At 40.9% G+C, this 20,572-nt stretch overlaps 2 protein-coding genes across 4 annotated transcripts; one reads left to right on the top strand and one right to left on the bottom strand.

Moving 5' to 3' along the window:
• Positions 1–3,924: 3,924 nt before the first annotated feature.
• LOC308660172 (uncharacterized protein) lies at positions 3,925–10,714 on the top strand. 3 transcript variants are annotated; one of them, XM_081314395.1, is made up of 6 exons: positions 3,925–4,099; positions 7,162–7,542; positions 7,739–7,877; positions 8,542–8,684; positions 8,997–9,049; positions 9,702–10,714. In XM_081314395.1, exons 2-6 carry the CDS (start codon positions 7,334–7,336, stop codon positions 10,487–10,489), a joined length of 1,332 nt encoding a protein of 443 aa, XP_081170521.1. In that variant the 5' UTR covers positions 3,925–4,099; positions 7,162–7,333; the 3' UTR covers positions 10,490–10,714. The 3 variants fall into 3 exon arrangements, with proteins under 3 accessions (XP_081170521.1, XP_081170522.1, XP_081170523.1); XM_081314396.1 differs by having other exon boundaries at positions 3,994–4,090; XM_081314397.1 differs by having other exon boundaries at positions 4,063–4,099; positions 7,321–7,542.
• Positions 10,715–13,868: 3,154 nt separating this feature from the next.
• Positions 13,869–14,828, bottom strand: LOC308659443 (lysophosphatidic acid receptor 6-like; the record flags this gene model as incomplete). The annotated part of the gene is made up of 1 exon (XM_081313048.1): positions 13,869–14,828. One exon carries the CDS (start codon positions 14,826–14,828, stop codon positions 13,869–13,871), a length of 960 nt encoding a protein of 319 aa, XP_081169174.1.
• Between the last annotated feature and the right edge of the window lie 5,744 nt (positions 14,829–20,572).

The raw sequence follows: 20,572 nt of genomic DNA, 5'->3' as shown, positions 1-20,572 counted from the left end.
GGATGCCCTCTATCCCCTCTGTTATTCATTTTCACTTCGGAAGTTTTAAATCGAAATATAAGACAAGATACAGAAATTAGAGGGTTGGGGATAAAGAGTGAAACATATAAATTACAAGCATTTGCTGATGATTTATTATTTATTTTGGAAGATCCCTTAGAGATGATTCCAAAATTGTGGGGGAAATTAGAACAATATGGTGAAGTAGCGGGACTAAAAATTAATAAAGAAAAAACTAAGATAATAGTTAAAAATCTTACGGATAAGCAAAAAATGTCAGAAGTGCCAGAGGTACAGATAGTGAAAAAGGTAAAATATTTGGGTATATATTTATCAGCTAAGTGCTCAATATTAAAAGAAGATAACTACACAAGATTATTGAAACAAATATAGACCTGGAAAAGTGGAAGAAATTAAAACTGTCATTATTAGGAACAATAGCTACAGTTAAAATGAATATATTGCCTAAGTTTTTATTTCTGTTTCAGACAATTCCGATAAAACTTGGGGAAAATTTTTTTCAAGAGTTGAATTCATTAGTTTTGAAGTTTGTATGGCAAGGAAAGAAAGCTAGAATAAAGATGAAAACCTTGCAAGATACTAAGGAAAATGGAGGCTTTGGCCTACCTGAGTGGGCTTTGTATTGTCAAGCGTCTGTATTAACATGGGTGAAAGAATGGATAATGCTTAGGAATAAAAGGTTGTTATATTTGGAGGGACATGACTTACAGTTGGGGTGGCACGCTTTTTTGTGGTATGGGGGAAAAAATCCATGGGTATTTTCAAAATCACTGTATTAGAAATGCTTTGATAACAGTATGGGAAAAAATTAAAATGAAAATATACCGGTATGTAAAAATTCCAGGGTAGTTATCAACAATTGGAGCTTTCTCACACACAAATTTGTTAGATTTTGAAAAAACTTGGACATATAGAGATATTTTAAATATTGATGGGACATTAAAATTGAAACAAGAGCTGGAACATCAGGGCATCAACATGTCATGGTGGGTACGCTTACAAATACAAAATAGATATGAAAAAGATATGAAATTGGATTTTATAAAGAACAAAATGTATTTGATAAGATATTATTAACTTCAGATGAGAAATTAATTAAGAAAATGTATAATTTTTTGTTAACTTTAGAGATGGAAAGTGAACAAATTAAAGGGACAATGATAAGGTGGGCGGAAAACTTTGGTTATAATATAGAATTAGAAAAATGGCAAAAGTTGTGGGAGACAAATTATAAACTGACAATGTCAACTGCGTATAAAGAAAATTTGTATAAAATGTTTTATAGATGGCACTTACCTCCAGCAAAACTAGCAAAAATGTTTAAAAATGTATCAGGTAAATGTTGGAAATGTAAACATAACTTAGGTACATATTATCATATCTGGTGGACATGTGACAAGGTGAAGGCTTATTGGAAAAAAAATACATGCTTGGCTAGAAAAAAATATTAGGAGAACATGTAGTATTTAATCCTGAATTTTTTTTATTAGGTATAGTACCAGAAAAGATTAATAAGCAAAAATTATACTTGGTTTTACATATTGTAACCGCAGCAAGAATAAGTTATGCGCAATGTTGGAAAAATGAACAAATACCTTCAGAAGAGGAGGTAATAAAAAAGATACTGGAATGCGCAGAGATGGATAGACTAACTATGAGGCTGAAAGATAAAGAAGAAACAGAATATTACCAAAGCTGGAATTTATTCTACAAATGGTTAGAAGAGAGAACCAAAGAATAGGACTTGATTATGTATTAGCGTTTTATGAATCCAGATCGCACCCTGTTTGAAAAACTAACATATGTATGTAGAAGTTAAAAAACAATAAAAAACTTTATAACAAAAAACCCCCAAAAGACCAAGAAGAATGAAGGGCAAACTCACCATGGAGTCCATGGAATCAGCACCTGCACAGCTATTCTCCAATCCCACTAAAGCAGACATGTTAAACACAAGGCCCGGGGGCCGGATCCGGCCCGCGAAGTGGTTTCATGTGGCCCGCGAAGCCATCCTGGAAACAGTGAGGAAACGGCCCCCACTGCCTTGGCCCTGGCCCAGAGACCCTCCTTCTGCCAGAGACCCTCAGATCTGTCCCACTCCTGCCCAGGCCCCCATAGGCACCCTTGATGCGAATGATGTAGAGCTGACCACGCCCACCCAGTCAGCCATACGCACTCTAGCCACGCCCACCCAGTAGGCCACGCCCACCCTGGCCATACCCACCCGGCCCCCTGAGGGCAACCGCAATTCTGATGCGACCCTCAATGAAATTGAGTTTGACACCCCTGCACTAAAGAGTTCTCAAATCAGCCCCTATCTTCACTGTTGTCTGTGAATGTTGAATGCAGGATAGGGAATGCAGTACTGTGTTGTGAGCTGACCAAAGCTCCCTCTAGTGGTGCTATAAGAGACTTGCAAATACCTGCCTTGAGTTAAAGCAGGTCCCTACAATATCTAAACATCCCTAAATGTTTAATGTCTAATATACTATCCACCGCTTTATTTTTCAAAATACAAATTGCATTAAAGGGCATCACACCATCCAGTTTTACTGAAAAACAGAAGGTGGAAAGAAGAATAGCAAAACAAAGCACTGTGACTTTTACCAGAAAGTAAAAGAGGCAAAGGAAGCAGAAGGTACCCGATGCACATCAGTTTATGTATGTATGCATTTATTTGTATCCCTTTCTTATTTTCACAAATAACACAAGGTGGTGAACATACACACCTTCCTCCTCCTCCTCCTTTCCCAACAACAACCCTGGGAGGTGAATTGGGCTGAGAGAGAATTACCCAAGGTCACCCACCTGGTGTTCATGGGTAAAGGTGGGACCAGTTTTCAGTAAAACTGGATGGTGTGATGCCCTTTAATGCAATTTGTATTTTGAAAAATAAAGCGGTGGATAGTATATTAGACATTGTGTAGAGAGAGTTTCCTCCTTTAAATTTCTGGGAGTCTACCTCTGTGAAGATCTGACCTGGAAAGTTAACACAACCCAGGTGGCTAGAAAGGCCCAACAGAAGCTTCACTTTCTTAGGATCTTGCGGAAGAACAGGGTAGAACAACAGCTAATGACCCTCTTTTACCGGTCTACCATAGAGAGCGTCCTCTCGTATGGTATTGTGGTTTGGTATGCTGGTCTGACAGCCGCGGATAGGAAAGTATTACAGAGGGTAGTGAGCACAGCAGAAGACATTGTGGGCTGTTCCCTGACACCACTGGATGACATCGCCAGGGCTCGCTGCCTTGGAAGAGTGAGGAAGATTCTCAGGGATGACTCACACCCTGGACGGTATCTCTTTACTCTCCTACCATCCGGTAGGAGATATAGGAATATAGCCAGCCGTACCAACAGGCTGAAAAATAGCTTTTATCCGTGGGCTGTTAGGCTTTTAAATGGGACATAATCTTATGCAGAATTGACTTGGGAGGCCGGTGTGTGGTGTAGTTGGTTCACATAGTGTGGTGGGATGGAGGGTTTGTTGTCACTGTGTGTTGGGGGGAGAGAGCACAGGGGGAGGCTCAGCTAATCTCAATGTACACATGTTGTACTTTGACAATAAAGGTTTATTTATTTAACTCACGTCTCCTGGTTTCTAGTCTGATTTCTAGCAGGCTAGCTAGATCTTTTTTTCCAGTCAAGGGATGTTGGGGGGGGGGGAAAGCGAGACGAACCTCCCCCCCCCCCCAAAAAAACCCGCAATTTTTTGCTAGGAGCTGAGGGGACAGAAAGATTATCCCACTGATCCTTCAGCCATTTCACAGTCTGCCAGCCGTTCTGTCTCGGCTGGGCCAAAGGGCTGGCTTTGAATGGGCGGAGGATGACCCTCGGAAGAGGGGCAGCGCTGCCCTCTGCCTTGGCCTATAATTGGCCGTTCTTCCTTTCCCGCCCTCCCTGGTAGAGCCTGGATAGAGACCCAAAGCAGGCGCCAGGAGGAGCCGACAGTTATTGCTGCTAGCCCGCCTCCTCCGCTCTTTTCCTAGAGAAGAGACGGGCCTCTCCTCGCCTCGGACTCCGCCGCTCCACCAACCAGGGACGGACGCAGACTAGAGTTGCTGGGACCCGGGTACGAGCGGTGGGTGTTTCCGCTTTTTGAGGTGGGGGGGGGGGAGGTGAAGAATCGCGCGCGCGCAGACCCAAACAGCCCGCCATTGTTTGCAAGCATAGAAAAGTTCCCAGCTCCGGAGGAGCTCCGGAGCCCCTAATTCAGGGGTCTTCAAACTTGGCCCTTTTAGGACTTGTGGACTTCAACTCCCAGAATTCCTCAGCCAGCCATGCTGGCTGAGGAATTCTGGGAGTTGAAGTCCACAAGTCCTAAAAGGGCCAAGTTTGAAGACCCCTGCGCCTAATTCATCCGTCATCCGTAGCCCCGCTCGCTGCCACACCGGTGGGAGTATCATTCTCAGCCCGGAGACCCTCTCGGGCAACTCCGCGAACGCGCACAAACGCGGAACTTTGCAAAATGCTTGGCCGGGCCACTAATTACTGGGGTTTCCAAAAGGCTGTCCTTCTGCGATTGCTGGGGCGGCCGTCCTTGTTTTGATAACATGTTGGAAGGGCGAGCACCGGAGACCCGCTGGGAGTTGAGTTTCAATTGGAACCAACGATTCTACCAAATTGTCACCAGCTCTGATCGTGCAGAGCCGACCCAGGGTCCCTCGTGTCTAATTTGAAGGCTGGCTCCACAAGCACCCTAATCCTGGGTTAATAAATGTAGTTGCTGTATCCACTGCACATGGTCTTTCCAAAGCAGTTAACTACATGATGTGATAATCTGAGTCTTCGGAGAAGGGCGGGATATAAATGTAATAAAAATAAATAAAATAAATAAAAATAATCTGAACCATGCTGGCCGTTTTAACCAAGTTGTGGGAACCCACTCAAGATTTTGGAGCAGGACAAAGTTTTGCAGAATCAGTCTGGTGCGTGACTGGGGAGATGGGACTGTTCAAAGGAATTAACTGATACAGCACATAGAGTAATAGACAGGTGAATTTAGTCTAATGGGTAGCCTCCTGAGCTAAATAATTCAGAATGCTTTGTAGTTGCTGGCTGTTGAGCTCTCAAAATCTGTAACTCAGAACCAGTTGGGGAACTCACTCTGGTCTCGCTGTTTTTCCACTGTCCATCTGTTCTTAAAGAGAAGCACTTTTGCTCTGAGGCTATTATTGCCCGACTTCAGCTGTCAAAGGCCCAGTGTATACAGGTAGTCCTTGACTTACAACAGTTCATTTAGTGACAGTTCAAAGTTACAACAGTGCCCAAAAAAGGGACTTATGACCACTTTTCACACTTACAACTTTGCAGCATCCCTGTAGTCATGTGATCAAACTTCAGGGGCAACTGGTTCATATTTATGTCGGTTGCAGTGTCCTAGAGTCATGTGGTCACCTTTTCCAACCTTTTGGCAAGCAAAATCAATGGGGTATCAGACTCACTTAACAACCGTGTTACTAAATTAACAATTGCAGTGATTCACTTAACAATTGTGGCAAGAAAGATCGTCAAATGGAGCAAAATTCACTTAACAAATGTTTCACTTAGCAACCAAAATTTTGGGCGCTATTGTGGTTGTATGCCAAGAACTATTTGTACTTCTGAGCCCAGCCAGTCGATTTATCCCTTTGATTAAAAAGAAATTAGTCCTGAGCTTGCAAAGAGCTGTTCCAGGCAAGAAGTTGATAAGCTAATATTATAGAAACTCTAATTGTCAAGCATTCTCAAAGACCAATCTATCAATGTCAGTCGTGTGTCATCACAGATGGGCTTATACATTATGCTTAAATTGGCTACTGAAGTAATTCATTTTCTGAGTTTATGTGTTGAAACATAACTGGATAGACGGAGTTTGCATAACAGACTGAGTTACCCTAAAAGCTAATCAAAATTAACAGTAATCAAGCTTTCCTTACTGTGTGCTTGCAACTGTAAGGTCTTTATCTTTAACTGAGCCAATCATGAATGTTGTGCAAACTCAGCCAGAGATTATTGCGCTGTTCATTTCAATGATGTTTGGGAAAATAAGCAAAAGGATGAGTCCTTGCCAAGCTTACAGGGAAAAGGAGCACAATATGGACAATGTTAGTGGTGACTAACATTGGCTTGGCTTCAGGACGAAGTGAGAGGTAAGGTTAAGCCAAGCCATGCCACCTCAGTGGGATGAAGACCGTGATGCTCAGCCTAGGCCAGCTTTTCTTAGCCTTGGCAGCTTGAAGATCTGTGGATTTCAACTCCCAGAATTCCCCAGCCAGCAAACCTGGAAAGTCTCAAAATCAACTGTAAGAGTTTATTTGATTTCTCACTGCCTACAGTGTACCGAATGGAGGAATTCTCAGGCTACAACTGAAAATTGCTTACAGAGGATAATTTTATCTTTTATTTCAGTTTCTTGCTCTTATGGTCTTTCCCCAGTTTTTCCCTTGCAGTTTTATTGGTGAAAGGAACAAAGTCAAAGGGGAGAGGAAAAGAATAAAGTCAAAGAGAAAAGCAAGTAAACATGACTAGGCATGTCCAGTTAATCCACAAGCTAATTATTTAATCATCACTATGTTGGTTTGTCCCTTTCAGAAACAAGGTACAAAGGCCAATGGTAATGTAGCTAGGTGAAGGGGATTGGATGCAAGCCCTACAACCCTAAACACAGTTACCTGTTGGAGGAGGTTGGCTTTATGTGCTTACGTGGCAAATGTATATTCAGAGGTGAAACTCTGAAGCATTTTTTATGTGCCCCAGCAATGGAGCTATTGGACTGATGCTTTGCATCTTGCTTTTTGTGTACCTTTCTGAGATTAAATGCCAATACTCATTCCTAGGAACACTACAGCCTAGTGTTTCTAGCCCTGATTAATTTTATTTATTTGCTTTATAGAAAAATGAAACAGACACTTTCCTTAATTTTTGTCACATGCATCTGACAGAGAATTCTGAGTTTATTAATCTTACATTTTAGTTAAATACAACCAAGCAGACTTCTGGTGCCTGTATATTGTATATTCCAATCATTCAAAATGATTATTGTCTCAGAAATAGCAACATAGTTGGGTCTAGGGCTCCATGCTTTGAGATCTTGTCTATTTCTGGCAATGTGACCTCTTGCTATCCCTATGCTCAAATATCTCATTTATTTCTCCCCTCCAGTTATTCCAATGATGATCTTCTGGACTTTGAGTGTCGTGACTGTTCTGTCTTATCCCTTGGAGTCAAAGGGAAGACTGCCTTGCAGGCTTCTTCAATCAACATAACTGGAGGGCTCATTTGCAATGCTTATTGTAGGTATCTCCTACTTTTCCCCTGCAGACCCTTCTGCAAAATGGTACCAACGAAGCTACGTGTGGCGGTAATTGGGGCAGGAGCGGCAGGACTGTGCGCCGCCCGGCACATCCTTGCCTCTTCTGAGACTTTTGCTCCGCCGGTGGTGTTTGAGGCCTCAGATCGCTTGGGAGGCACCTGGATTTACACAGAGGAGAAAGAAGATGCCATGGGAAGAACCATCCACTCCAGCATGTATCGTGACCTCAGGTAGTCACCCAAGGGTGCTGCAGCCTCTCTGCACTTTGGGATGGGTTCTTTATGCCCTTCTCTACCAGTGTACTAGACAGCCTAGGAAGAGGCCTCAGGCAGCTGTTCTTTAAATGCAAAAAAGAATGGAATCTGGGCAGGGGAGAGGAGTGGAATGCAGTGCGGAAAGTGTGCTTTATCCTGCTTCTGCTCCTAGGACCAACCTGCCCAAGGAATCAATGGCCTTTCCAGATTTCCCCTTTGACCCATCACTGCCTTCATTCCTGCACCACTCGGATGTTCTGGCCTACCTGGATAGCTATGCAGAGCAGTCTGGAGTCTGTGACCATATCAGGGTGAGAGATGATTGGGCTGTTAAAAGCAGGGCATGGCAGAGCAAAAAGAGGCACGTGCACCCTGGGGGAGGATGGGAGCACAATAAGTTGCCACGGTTTGTTTCTAGATCTTTCAATGCAATACAGATTAAATGCTGCACCTCTTCATATTATTATCACGGTTGGTTGCACAGTGAGCCAGATGTTTAGAAGGGATTTGGCATTTTTATATGCTTATCAAGCCCTTCCCAAAGAGCTGAAATTATTATTTTTATCCTGAGATTGATGATAGATAGATAGATGATAGATAGATAGATAGATAGATAGATGATAGATAGATAGATAGATAGATAGATAGATAGATAGATAGATAGATAGATAGATGAGAGCGAGCGAGAGAGTCAAGAGAGTTAAGGCAGCAAACATATGTGATACACCTGCCTCCTATTTTCCCCACAATAACACCCCTCTGAGATGGACTGGGCTGAGAGAGAGTAAATGGACCAAGTCATCCAGTTGGCTTTCATGTCTAAGGGAGGCATATAATTCACAGCATCCTGGTTTCTGCCCCAGCGCCTTCACCACTACACCATTAGTTTTGCCGCAGAATATTCAGAGCCTTACAGATCCAGAGCTAGCTGGTTTCTGGGAACTCACCTGTTCTCTTCCATTTTTTCTTCACTAGTTCCAATGGCAAGTGGAGGAGGTCAGGCCTGTTGAGAGGGATGCAGGCAGCCTAAGTGGCTGGGAAGTCACAGCAACAGTGCAGCACCCAGAGTCAACTCAGCAAGTCAAAGAGCACTTTGATGCCGTCATGGTCTGCACTGGGTAAGTCCTAGTTGAGCTGGGCTGGGGCAGGGATGGTGCTTTTGATAAGTAGAGAAGAAGCAATAAATTAATAGCCTGTGAAGTTTTTGCTGTTCTTGTTGTTGCTTTGCTGGGAGGTCAAGATTCAAAGAGAGAGTAGAGAGTGAAGATGACTAACCTCCTCATGATTGCTGCAAGATCATGTTAGAATGAATGAAAGGCCAGGCAAATCACTTGATGCTTTTGTAAATCAAGAAAGAAAAGTAGAATGTGCTGTGATGCTTGACATGTCTCTGTTCTCCAACCTCCATCCTAATAGTTTTATTTCTGCAGCCATTACACTCTCCCATTTATACCTCCCATTCCTGGGTTGGACACTTTCCAAGGTAAGCTTTAAATCTTCCTTATTCTTTAGTGACAAGGGTGAACTTGCGGCTGGATCAAGTTAAAAACATCAGGTCCAGCATTTTACTTCCTCCATTGTCCAATTAATTGAAATAGTCTAGAGACTTATTTAACAGACAATCTACTTATTACATTGTCCAACCAGGGGCCCCTGGAAAATGCTTAACCCGAGGAAGAAGGCTGTAGGCTTTTTTTCTGTTATTGTTTAGACTTAGGCTGCCTCTAAAAGATAATGTTCCATGTAGCACAGCCCAGTGCCTAATAGTCAATTTTACACACACACACACACACACACACACACACACACACACACACACACAGACACACACACACACCTGTCATAAATGTCCTTGAACTTATTTAAAGCCAATGACCACCCTTATGTCTTAAGCAGCCAGTTCCATGAACTTAGTCCTGCATTGCATATTCATACTTTGTTCATGGATTTTCCTTTTTGTGATTGGTTTGTTTTTTGTTGCAGTGCAGAGTTACACGAGACAGCCATTTTAAAGATGCCATCCTTATCTTAAAATAATTTTAAAACAGAGCAATAGGCACAGGTTGGATATGTGTTGTACCCTATGCAAGAATGCCAACATTACTTGCCAACATTTTTTCCCTCTGTCTTCCCAGGCCGTATTCTGCACAGCCACTCCTACCGCTATCCAGAGCCCTTTGCCAACCAATCTGTAGTGCTGGTAGGTGCTGGTCCATCAGGAGTTGACCTGGCCTTGCAACTCTCTGATGTAGCTGCTCAAGTAGTGCTCAGCCATAAAAGGCAACATGTGTGTGGGCTGCCCAAGGATGTGATACAGGTACCCCCACTTTTGAAGGTGGGGCAAAAGACAATGGTATTCACTGACAGCTCCAAGATGCCAGCTGATGTCTTGATTCTCTGTACAGGCTACAAGTACAACTTCCCCTTCTTGGACTTGGCCAAATTGGGCTTACAAGAGACAGATTATGGAGTGGGCCCCCTGTACCAGCATTTACTGCCCCCCCAGCACCCTTCGCTTTTCTTGATCGGCCTTTGTCAGCACATCTGTCCTTTCCCACACTTCCACTGCCAGGTGCTATTTGCACTGGCTGTGCTAAGTGGGCGCTGTTCCCTCCCTTCTGCGGCTGATATGGAGGCTGAAGTCCAAAGACAGTTGGGACAACATTTGAAGAATGGAGGGTTGGCCCGGTACTTCCTGAAGATGAGGGAACAACAGTGGAGCTATATGGAGGAGCTAGCTCACCTTGCTGGATTCACACCTGTGCCACCTGCTGTCCAACAAATTTATGAAGATACCCATGCCAGCCGTCTCTGCAGTGTGAGCACCTATCGTAGCAGAAACTATCGGCTATTGGGCCCCAGTGCTTGGGAGTTGGTGCAGGATTGTGGTGAGAATTGCATAAAGACTGGAGATCCAAAATAAGGACCTTAGAATGCTCCACGTGGCATTCTTCTCTCTTCCTCTGTGTGGTTTTCCTTCTAAGGCCCAACTGCAGTCAGGGAAATGGGGCCAAGAACTGCCAGGTGAGAAAGAGAAAGAACCAAATCCCCTCATGGCATCACTGAAATACAAGAAAGAGCTTTTGTAGGGGAAAGTTGAAGCAGATCATAAAGAGGGACAAATAATTTATATTCCATCTGAAAGAAAAGGGGGCAAACCACACACGCACACACACACACACACACACACACACATACATATATATATATATATATATATATATATATATATATATATATATTTCAAATGTTAACTATTTAGATTACCTTGCTAGGCTGGCTGAAGACGACTAAGGAGTCAGAAATGCATCTCAGTTTCCCTTTAATTCTTTGTTAGTAAATTTTACACATATATATATATATATATATACATACATACATATATACATATATACATATATACATATATACATATATATATATATATATATATATATATATATACATATATATACATATATATACATATATATATATGTATATGTCAAATGCTTGTTAACTATTTTTTAGATTACCTTGCTAGGCCCCAAACATGGGACAAATCTTTCTTTCCTGTGTCAGCCTATCCTGAAGGCCATCGACAGGCAGTAGTCACACCGGTGACAGCTCATATTTGTGTAAATTTTAAATTGCTAACAAAGAATTAAGGGAGACTGATATGCATTTCAAACTTATTAGTTTTCATCAGTCAGCCATACCCTTCTGAGATTCGAACCTGGGCTGATTACACATTAGGCAGTTGTTTTCACCTCTAAGCCACAGGATCTCTCTCGCTCTGTTAGCTGAGAATATATACATATATATACATATATACGTATATATACATATATATATATATATACATATATACGTATATATGCATACATATATATATATACATACATATATACATATACATATACATATATATATATATATATATTTATATATATATATATATACACACATACACACACATATACATATACATATATGTTAAATGCTTGTTAACTATTTTAGTTAACTATATATATATATATATAGTTGGTCTGTCTATAGCCAAACTACAATTGACAAAGCTCAGGGTCATGTTTAAAAAGTCAGGAGGAAAACTGCAATCGTGGCTAGTTTGATTGGCTTTGCACAACTAGCCAATCCCAGTTTTGATTAGTACAGTATGGTGTGACCTCTAACCAGAGAGTGCCCAGCCTAAGCTTTCTGGTGTGCTTTGTGACTGGGTGAAGCTAGAAAGCCAGGTCTTTAAAAACCCACTGTGCATCACACTTTATAATTTATACTGCTTATCACAGTCCAGAAAATGTTTGCCCTTTGTGCGCCATATAAATAGAAATAAAGAAAACCTGATTCCAATGAAAATGAGAAAAAGAAATTCAGTAACCTCCAGTCCATATAAGTTGCCTTGGGTTCGTGACAGAGAGGGGAAGCATAGAAGGGAAGAGGCAGAACACAGTTTTATAGCAGTGCTTTAATTATGGGAGCTACAAAATTCTTCAGGTGATGTCCAATTGAGGGGACAGAAACGGAGAATAAATCAAAATTGTAATCTCACTGAAATGAATACAATTCATATATTAAACCATTCCTGTTTCAAAAGGCCTTAGAGCAATTACAGAATACTTTTAATAAAAAAGAGAAAAATGTGTCTGGGCCAGGTTCACACAAGTTCCTGGTTACTAAACTGACTCTTTTCTGTATTTGCACCAAACAATACATTAACCTATAAACTAATCACATGGGCTGGCTTTCCATACCATGATAAGCCATGGAAAACTAATCGTTTCACAATAGCCAAACTTAGCAATGTTGTGCAAATGAAGCTCCAAGAACTTTAACAGAAGTCATTGAGCCAGCGTACAAATACAAACATTGCCTGAGCTTCTGTGAAGCTTGGCTTTTACATTCATGCATGCACAATGTTGTTTATCCTGTATGAAGAAAAGAGAAAGAACATCAGTGGCAATATTAAAAGAAGTCAAGTGTCTTTTGTATTGTGCTTGAGCCTTGGTCCCTAGATAGTTTTTTGAATAAAAATATGGAATTGGTTTTCTACTGTCATCTGGGATGGTTTTCCCATTTCCAGTCCACAATGTATAGCGCTAGAATTCCCTGGTGATCTTCCACGTGTATTAACAAGGCCTGGCCCTGTTTCACTTCCCACTTCGGATGAGACCCGCTAGGTGCTGCCATTTTCTTAACACAGTGTTTCTCAACCTTAGCAGCTTTAAGATGCATGAACATCAACTCCCAGAACTCTTTTGCTGGCTGGAGAATTTGGGGAATTGAAGTCCTCACATCTTAAAATTGCCAAAGTGGAGAAACACTGAGTTAAGCATATAGCCAGCACTACTGTGGCCATAGGCCTTTGAACTATGGTGCTGGAGAAGACTCCTGCGAGTCCCTTGGACTGCAAGGCGATCAAACCAGTCAGTCCTAGAGGAGATCAACCCTGACTGCTCTTTAGAAGGCCAGATCCTGAAGCTAAAACTCAAATACTTTGGCCACCTAATGAGAAGGAAGGACTCATTGGAGAAGAGCCTAATGCTGGGAAAGGTTGAGGGCAATAGAAGAAGGGGACGACAGAGAATGAGATGGCTGGATGGAGTCACTGAAGCAGTAGGCGTGAGCTTAAATGGACTCCAGAAGATGGTAGAGGACAGGAAGGCCTGGAGGAACGTTGTCCATAGGGTCGCGATGGCTCAGACACGACTTTGCAGCTAACAACAACACTGTGGCCATAATGAGAGTCATTTTTTCATTCCATGTCTGCATTTGTCTGTGTGCATGCATGCACATGAATGCAAAATAACAGATAAAATTAAATTGTCCTTAATGCCTGATGACTTACCTAAAAATATCCATGCACAACAGTGGGTTCCACGATGATGCCAGAAAACAGTCTATAGATCTCATCTGGTGAATAGGGCTTTACAAACTACCCATTACAACAGCCACTTTTGCCAATGGAGAAACTTCTCAACACAACTGCTGTGTGTGTGTCCTCTATGCTCTCAAAACTTTACCCTTAGCCCAGGGGGTATCCAACCCCCAGGTTGTGGACCAGCACTGGGCCGTGGCATGCCAACAATCAGGCACTGCAAACAAGCAAAGCACCATTTGCAGGATGCAGGCAGTACACGAAACCACACCCCCTCCAGTCCACAGAATAACCTCTATCCACAGAACCAGTTCCTGGTGCTCAAAAGCTTGGAGGCTGCTGTCTTAGCCCAAAAATTGTGCATCCTTGATTTAAAAGCTACAGCTTGGGTGGAAAAGCTGTCCTGTTGCAGTGGCCTCTTCCTTGTTCAAGACGCAGAGGGAGGTTGTGTTTCCAAGGGCTGGCCAGCCAGCATTACTTCTTCTACGTAGACACAGTGTGAACCCCGGCTCCTAAGAAAAGGTTCTAGGGGTACTTGTCGTTGGAAGGTCTCAGTGGTAAAATAATAGGCCAGAGGATCTAGGGCAGCATTCACACAGGATAAGAGCAGGACATATCTGTACGCCTGAACTAAATACTTTCCATTCAACTCTGGTACAAGAAAGCAAAGTACTGTCAAATGGTAGGGCAAGAAGCAACCCAGAAAGATGACCACATTCGTCACTACCATTAATCTGATCTTGGATATATTGATCAGTTCCATCTCCACACTTACACTCTGGTGGAAAACATGCAGCAAATTATAGGAGGAAGTTACCGTGACAACCAATGTAATGGCATAGCATAGCACCATAGCACTGGAAATACCAGCATTTGTGATATATTGAGGATTTTCATCAAAGCAGAGAGTGCTGTTGGGTTTTGTAGCATTCCTGGCAGTAAAGTATGTGGGAATGGCTCCCCCAATACTCAAGGTCCATATACCCACACAGATGTACTTGGCTTGTCGACGTATGGCCTGTGCCCAGGAGCTGAGTGGAAAGCGCACAGCCATCCAGCGGTCTGAGCTGATGCAAGTCAGAAGGAAGATGCTGCCATACATGTTAACCAAGAGTAGCAGGCCTGCCACTTCACATGTGGTTTGAGATAGCTGGGGTTGCCAGCCATAGTAGTATATCCTCAGAGGCATTGATGCCAACAGCAGAAGATCGCAGACTGCTAGATTCTTCATGTAGATGGTGGTGATGGAGCGAACAACATCTCCGAAGATAAAAATGTACAGAGCTGTGGAGTTCAGCAGGAGGCCTATCATAAAGATTAGTGAGTAGCTACTGGCAAAGACCAGATCATGTACTCTGGCACAGTTGCTGCAGTTGCTGAAATTCATCTTTAAATGTCTAGCAGCAGATCCACACTTTGCAGTCTTAAAAAAAAATCATATATCCTGGCTAGCATGAAACAGGTGATGCCTTCCTCCTAGTTGAAAAAAAATATTTGCAATGTATATTATATTTGTGAGACTACAATTGCCAAGGTCAGATACTTATTTTTCATATATTGTCTGCGTGAGAGACTTTATAAAGTTCCACAAATTGTGTCATTGCCTTAAGGTTTCATTCTAAAGTTCCATACAACCAAATATTTCCTGACTTATAAATATTAGTTTTCCTTCTTATTCTTTCTGCTTAAGTCTAATCTATTTCAAACTAAGCTCCCTGCAGCCTTGTTCATGCAACAATATTGGGGCTAAGGACAATCTATTTTGTGCCACTTGTGAGAAATTTACCCCAGGTTTCAAGGTGGAACTTTTCTTCCAAAATAATGGTTCTTCTTAGTCATCCCCCACTGCACTCTTTTAGACTTTACTTCTGAAACCTGAACAGTCTTTGGACGCCTTAAAACAAACCCTCTAAACTTCACCAATCAGACAGGAAGCTGTGGCATTGGAAATGGAAATTTAGCTAACTGCCTAAGTTTTTAAGGGCAAAGTTCAGCTATTTCATAGATCTAATCTTTGTGTTGCAGAATGATGCAGAGGAAAAAGTAAGCGAGAGGTGGCATTTAACATAGCAAAAAAGGAAGGGAAAAAAGTTAATAGTTAAAGAAATAAAGCCTGATTGGGAAGCAGTCCAATAGTGATCAACAAATATTCATATAGTCCGACAAAAAAACAGAGGCCAATATAGATTTATGGTCCCTGAATCTATAAAGCAGGGAAAAGCCAAGAGAATGTCTGGTTTAGTTCTATCCAATGAAAGCAGCAAAGCGTGCATTGGGGTTGAGATCTTGCAAAGGAGCTAGACACCCACACATTACAGCCAGAATTTCTCAGTGGGTAGCTAGATCATAGACATCTCAATTCTTTAGTTGATCTAGAATATGCCAAGAAGTTTCTTGCAGAGATTCAACAGAAGTGGGTAATGGGTTTTAACTGCCACAGCCCCATAAAGTTGGAGGGCTATCCAATTGGTCCACAATATTTGCTGAATAAATTAAAATCTTGAGTTTTCTGCCTGACCTTCAGTTAATAATTCACAGTATAAAATAGGAACTCGATTCCCATCCTTCAGACTTTTAAAATCCAAGAGTTCAAGCAGCTTTTCAAAGCCATGTGTTTTGAGTGCCATTGCATGACTTATACTATCTCAGACAAGTGACTGTCTAGCCTCTTCTTAAAAATCTCCAGTGATGGAGCGCCCACGATTTCTGGAGTCAAGCTATTCCATTGGTTAATTGTCCTCACTGTCAGGAAGTTTCTCCTTAATTCCAGGTTGCTTCTCTCTCTGATAAGTTTCCAACCATTATTTCTTGTCCTGCCCTCTGGTGCTTTGGTGAATAATGTGACCCCCTCTTCTTTGTAGCAGCCCCTCAAATACTGGAATACTGCTATCACATTTCCCCTATTTCTTCTTTTCTTTAGACTTCACTAGCCAAACCCAAGTTCTGCAGCTATTCTTTATATGTTTTAGTCTCCAGGCCTTTGATCATCTCAGTTGCTCTTCTCTGATTTTTTTTCCAAACTCTCAACATCTTTTTTGTGATATGGTGACCAAAATTGGCTGCAGTATTCCAGGTGTGATCTTACTAGGGTTTTATAGCGGTACTAATACTTCGCATGTTCTTGATTCTATGCCTCTGTTTATACAACCCAGGATTGTATTAGCTTTTTTGGTTGCTGTTGCACACTGCTGGCTCATAGTCAAGTGGTCGTCCCCTAGGACTCCAAGGTCCTCTCACAGTTACTGTTTTTAAGCCAGGTCTTGCCTAATCTGTACTTGTAAGGTTGTACCTTTGATTTTTCCTGCTTAAATGTAAGACTTTGCTTTTCTCCAGATTGAAATTCCACATTGAAAATTGTAAGTTACAGCATTCAGTTTATAGTGAACAGGATAGATGGCCATCTCAAGTTTAAACAACATTTCAGATTTTTAAGAAGAGATCAGACAGCCATTTGTCTGAGATGGCATAGATTCTCCTGCTTGAGCAGGGGGCTGGACTAGAAGATCTCCAAGGTCCCTTCCAGCTCTATTCTATTCTATTCTATTCTATTCTATTCTATTCTATTCTATTCTATTCTATTCTATTCTATTCTATTCTATTCTATTCTATTCTATTCTATTCTATTCTATTCTATTCTATTCTTGACTAATTGGTATACATCATCTTTGTAAAAAAGATGGCTGATCCTTAGGATATGCCATCCTATAAGTTTGTAGGCTTTAGCCAGAATTTGTTGTTTCTCTCTTTATGGCTTGCCCAAAACGGTCCAATCATTTCCTCACACTTAAGACTGTCATAGCATCCTCACAGTGCCCAAATTTTGATCACATGACTGTGAGGATGCTATGACAATCTTAAGTGTGAGGAAATGATTGAACCGTTTTGGGCAAGCCATAAAGAGAGAAACAACAAATTCTGGCTAAATCCAATCAGCCCGTAGCTCCCAGCCTGCAGCTACCAACATCCTGTGGCTGTATCTTATAGCAACACAATTATTATGATTTGTTGCACACTTAGCCAGATGTTCAGGCTGGATTTGGCATTTTTATCCATTTATTATTGGTAATCCATGATTAAAGTCACAATCTAAGACTGTTGGAAGCATAATAATTCAAATCCTTAAGGTAGCATCTGAGAATTCAGGCAGTTCCTAGCAGAGTCTCTCTTTTTTGTAGCATTATGGTATTTAGGTCCAATATGTTCAAAATTTCCAAATATCAAGGGAGTCCTTTAGGTATTGCTCTGAGGAGTCCATTCATAATTGGTATAACAGATTTCTTTTCCATAAAGACTCAGCTTTGATCTGCGAGTCTTGGTATTTTGTATTTTTTTCCAAATTACATTTTCCCCTCAATCCTAGCATCATATGGTATAAGTAACATCAATGAGCTATACTTTATTTTCAGTAACTTATATCAGGCATGTTATGAACAAGATGCCTGTCTGTCTGGATCTTAAAATCCATAAGAGCTCATCCATTTTTCAAAAACCTCTCAGCTTGATGGTCCCAGTGGTTCTTGCTATATTCAAATCCAAACCTCTAGCAAAATTTCTAATGGATAATTATGGCAACGTGGTCATGATGTTTCTTGTAATCAGTTTGTCTAATTTTGTTGCAGGCACTGATTAGATGGCTAGTTGTTTCACCCTTTCCACTACAAAGTCGACATTTGCTGTTGTTTCTAACATGCTTAATGTTCACTTTCATGGAATTAGTCAATTAAGCTTGTTCTTGAGCTGCTAAAACAACCCTTCAGTTTCTTTCTTTTACACTGATATTAACCAACCTTATCTGTGGTTTTTATTGACTTTTCAATGTATTGATCATCCATTGGCTTGTTCTTTCACTTAACAAATTGGTTTTTCAATAGTTTCTTTTCTATATTCAACTTTGACTAAACTGGTTCTATACTTGGCAATGACTGAAGTACAGAAGCGGCTGAGGCAAGCCATACAAATTCTGCCTAAATACAATCAAAGTTCTACTCTTTTAAGCGGCTTGTAGTAGTTCCAAGCCAGCACCCCTCTCCTTGTGACTTTTGTCTTCACATTATATACTGTTAGAGCTATCATTGTCCTAAAAAAAGAAGAAAAGCCCGACTCCATTTTTCCCCTCTGTCGTGCATAATTTTATATCATATCCCAACCTTCCCTTACCTTTAAATTAGAAGATTTATTTTTTTCTTGAAATTTAAAATATAAGGATATTATAGTTACTGTACTCTTTTCTGCATCTTTCCCAGCTCTGCTAGATATTTTTCATAACTAGTCATTGCATTATTTCTGGATTGTTTGGCCAACATGTCAGTTAACCATTATTAGTTACTCTAAGGTAGTAGTAGTTCCTCAAATAATTTAGTTTTCATGAAGAATCACTGGAAAATCCTTCTTCAACTTTCAGGGTTTCATGGATTAAGTCACTGATCTTTTCCCTATTCAGCTATATACTGGATTCAACTAATATTAGAATTTTAGGGTAGAGCAAGATATTATGACTTGAGCTAACTTTTTTTTAACCCCAATAGTACCCATGAGTCAGAAATTTGAGCTGGTTCACACACCACAATAAACAGTAGAATACAATTTCTGCAATGTAATTTACATAATAGCATGTAATTAGCTATAGCTAATGCAATTACAACATAGTGACATAATAACATATAATATTAACAATAGCGTGGCTTCATATGATGAGTTGATTTGCATAACATGCTAAGACAATGGTTGGATTTGAACATCAATGCTATATTACAAATTCCTCAATTCCATTTTAGCTTAGAGCATTGAAAAAAAGACAGCCAGACATTTCTGAAGTAGACTGTCAAAAAGGCCCAGACTTAATCTTTTATTCTGAGCAGTTCTGTAACCCTATTTTGGGAGCCATATTAGCTGGCTTAACCGCTGGTTTATTTCTGGGGAAAGCTAATTTCTGATGCCTTGACAAAATGCTCCCTCATATCCCTCAAGAAACATCCTTATTCTTTACAGCCACTACTTTCTTTGCATAGAACCCCTCAAGGAAATGTCTATGGAGATTCTCAATCATCCACAGTGGTTGTCTCAGCTGAACTGAAGAAACTTCCTTTTAAGGAAAAAACCAAGAAAGACCTGTTGCCTTTTGAAAAGCACCTTTGGGACACTCAAGGAAATCTGTCTGAAATTTGTTATAAACTGCACCATTTGGACTTCTACTACTGAACATTTCATCTGACACTATTTCGACTTGAAAAAGTTATGGTATTACATCTCTGATTAGGGGGAAAAGAACCATTTAAGAATAACCATTACAATCCAAGGTATCTCTGTCTACTTAACACAGAGTGACTATGTAAGTCAGGGGGGAAATCTCTCTATGGATCTTAAAGCAACCTCTCCTTCAGGTATTCCCTTAATCAGAACATCTATCTTCTCCTTTCTTTCCCAAAAACTTACTCACAGATATTCACATCCTGGAATGACAGGTCATAAGAGCAAGGAGCTGCTTGAAGAGATCACCTGCATGTATATCTTCAGCACAATCATCTTCCTTCCTGCTGTTTAAAATTTAAAGCTGAAGAAAACCACACTCCACCTCCTATGATAGAAACCGCATTCTCAGAAGTCATTTCAGTACTTGTGCCAATTGAGTTACATTTTTCAAAACATTTTCTGTAAACTATTTACTGGTGGGGGGAGGTAAAAGATCTCCAGGTTGAAACTTCGCAAGGCATCACATTAGAACCATTCTATTAATAGGAAAGGATTCCTTCCTTAAGAAGACCCTAAGAGTCACACAAGCTTCTAGCAGAATTACAAACCCTCGTCTTAGACAGGAATCTATCTTCAAATATTCAATGGCCTAATTTGCACAACCTGGTCACTAAACCCAGTATTATGCTAAGTCCACTAAGCCTGGTGTGGGCATAGGGGGATGCCACAACTCTGTCTTTTTTGTATGTGTTATGTCATTGTCAGGTGCAAAGTAGGACTATACGTTAAGTTGCAATTCAAAAAGATTTACTGCTTAAGCCTATACACAAGAATCTAGTCAATTATAGTTCATATCTGAATTGGTGCCAGGTAATGGTCAATGGGATTCAAGAGAGGCTGGATTATTTGTGACAATGTAAGTACTCTAAGTTGATGACACAT

Source organism: Vipera berus, assembly GCF_964194415.1.
Source record: "Vipera berus genome assembly, chromosome: 1".
Lineage (NCBI taxonomy): Eukaryota > Metazoa > Chordata > Lepidosauria > Squamata > Viperidae > Vipera > Vipera berus.
The sequence above is the reverse complement of the archived record's forward strand: the minus strand, read 5'-3'. Positions and strand labels throughout refer to the sequence as shown.

Bases quoted from the DNA above. Each gene is read 5' to 3' on its own strand.
- LOC308660172 (XM_081314395.1), top strand. From the start codon at position 7,334: ATGGTACCAACGAAGCTACGTGTGGCGGTAATTGGGGCAGGAGCGGCA. The intron at 7,878-8,541 runs GTGAGAGATGAT...TTTCTTCACTAG, and splicing joins GAGTCTGTGACCATATCAGG to TTCCAATGGCAAGTGGAGGA. The intron at 8,685-8,996 runs GTAAGTCCTAGT...TTATTTCTGCAG, and splicing joins GCCGTCATGGTCTGCACTGG to CCATTACACTCTCCCATTTA.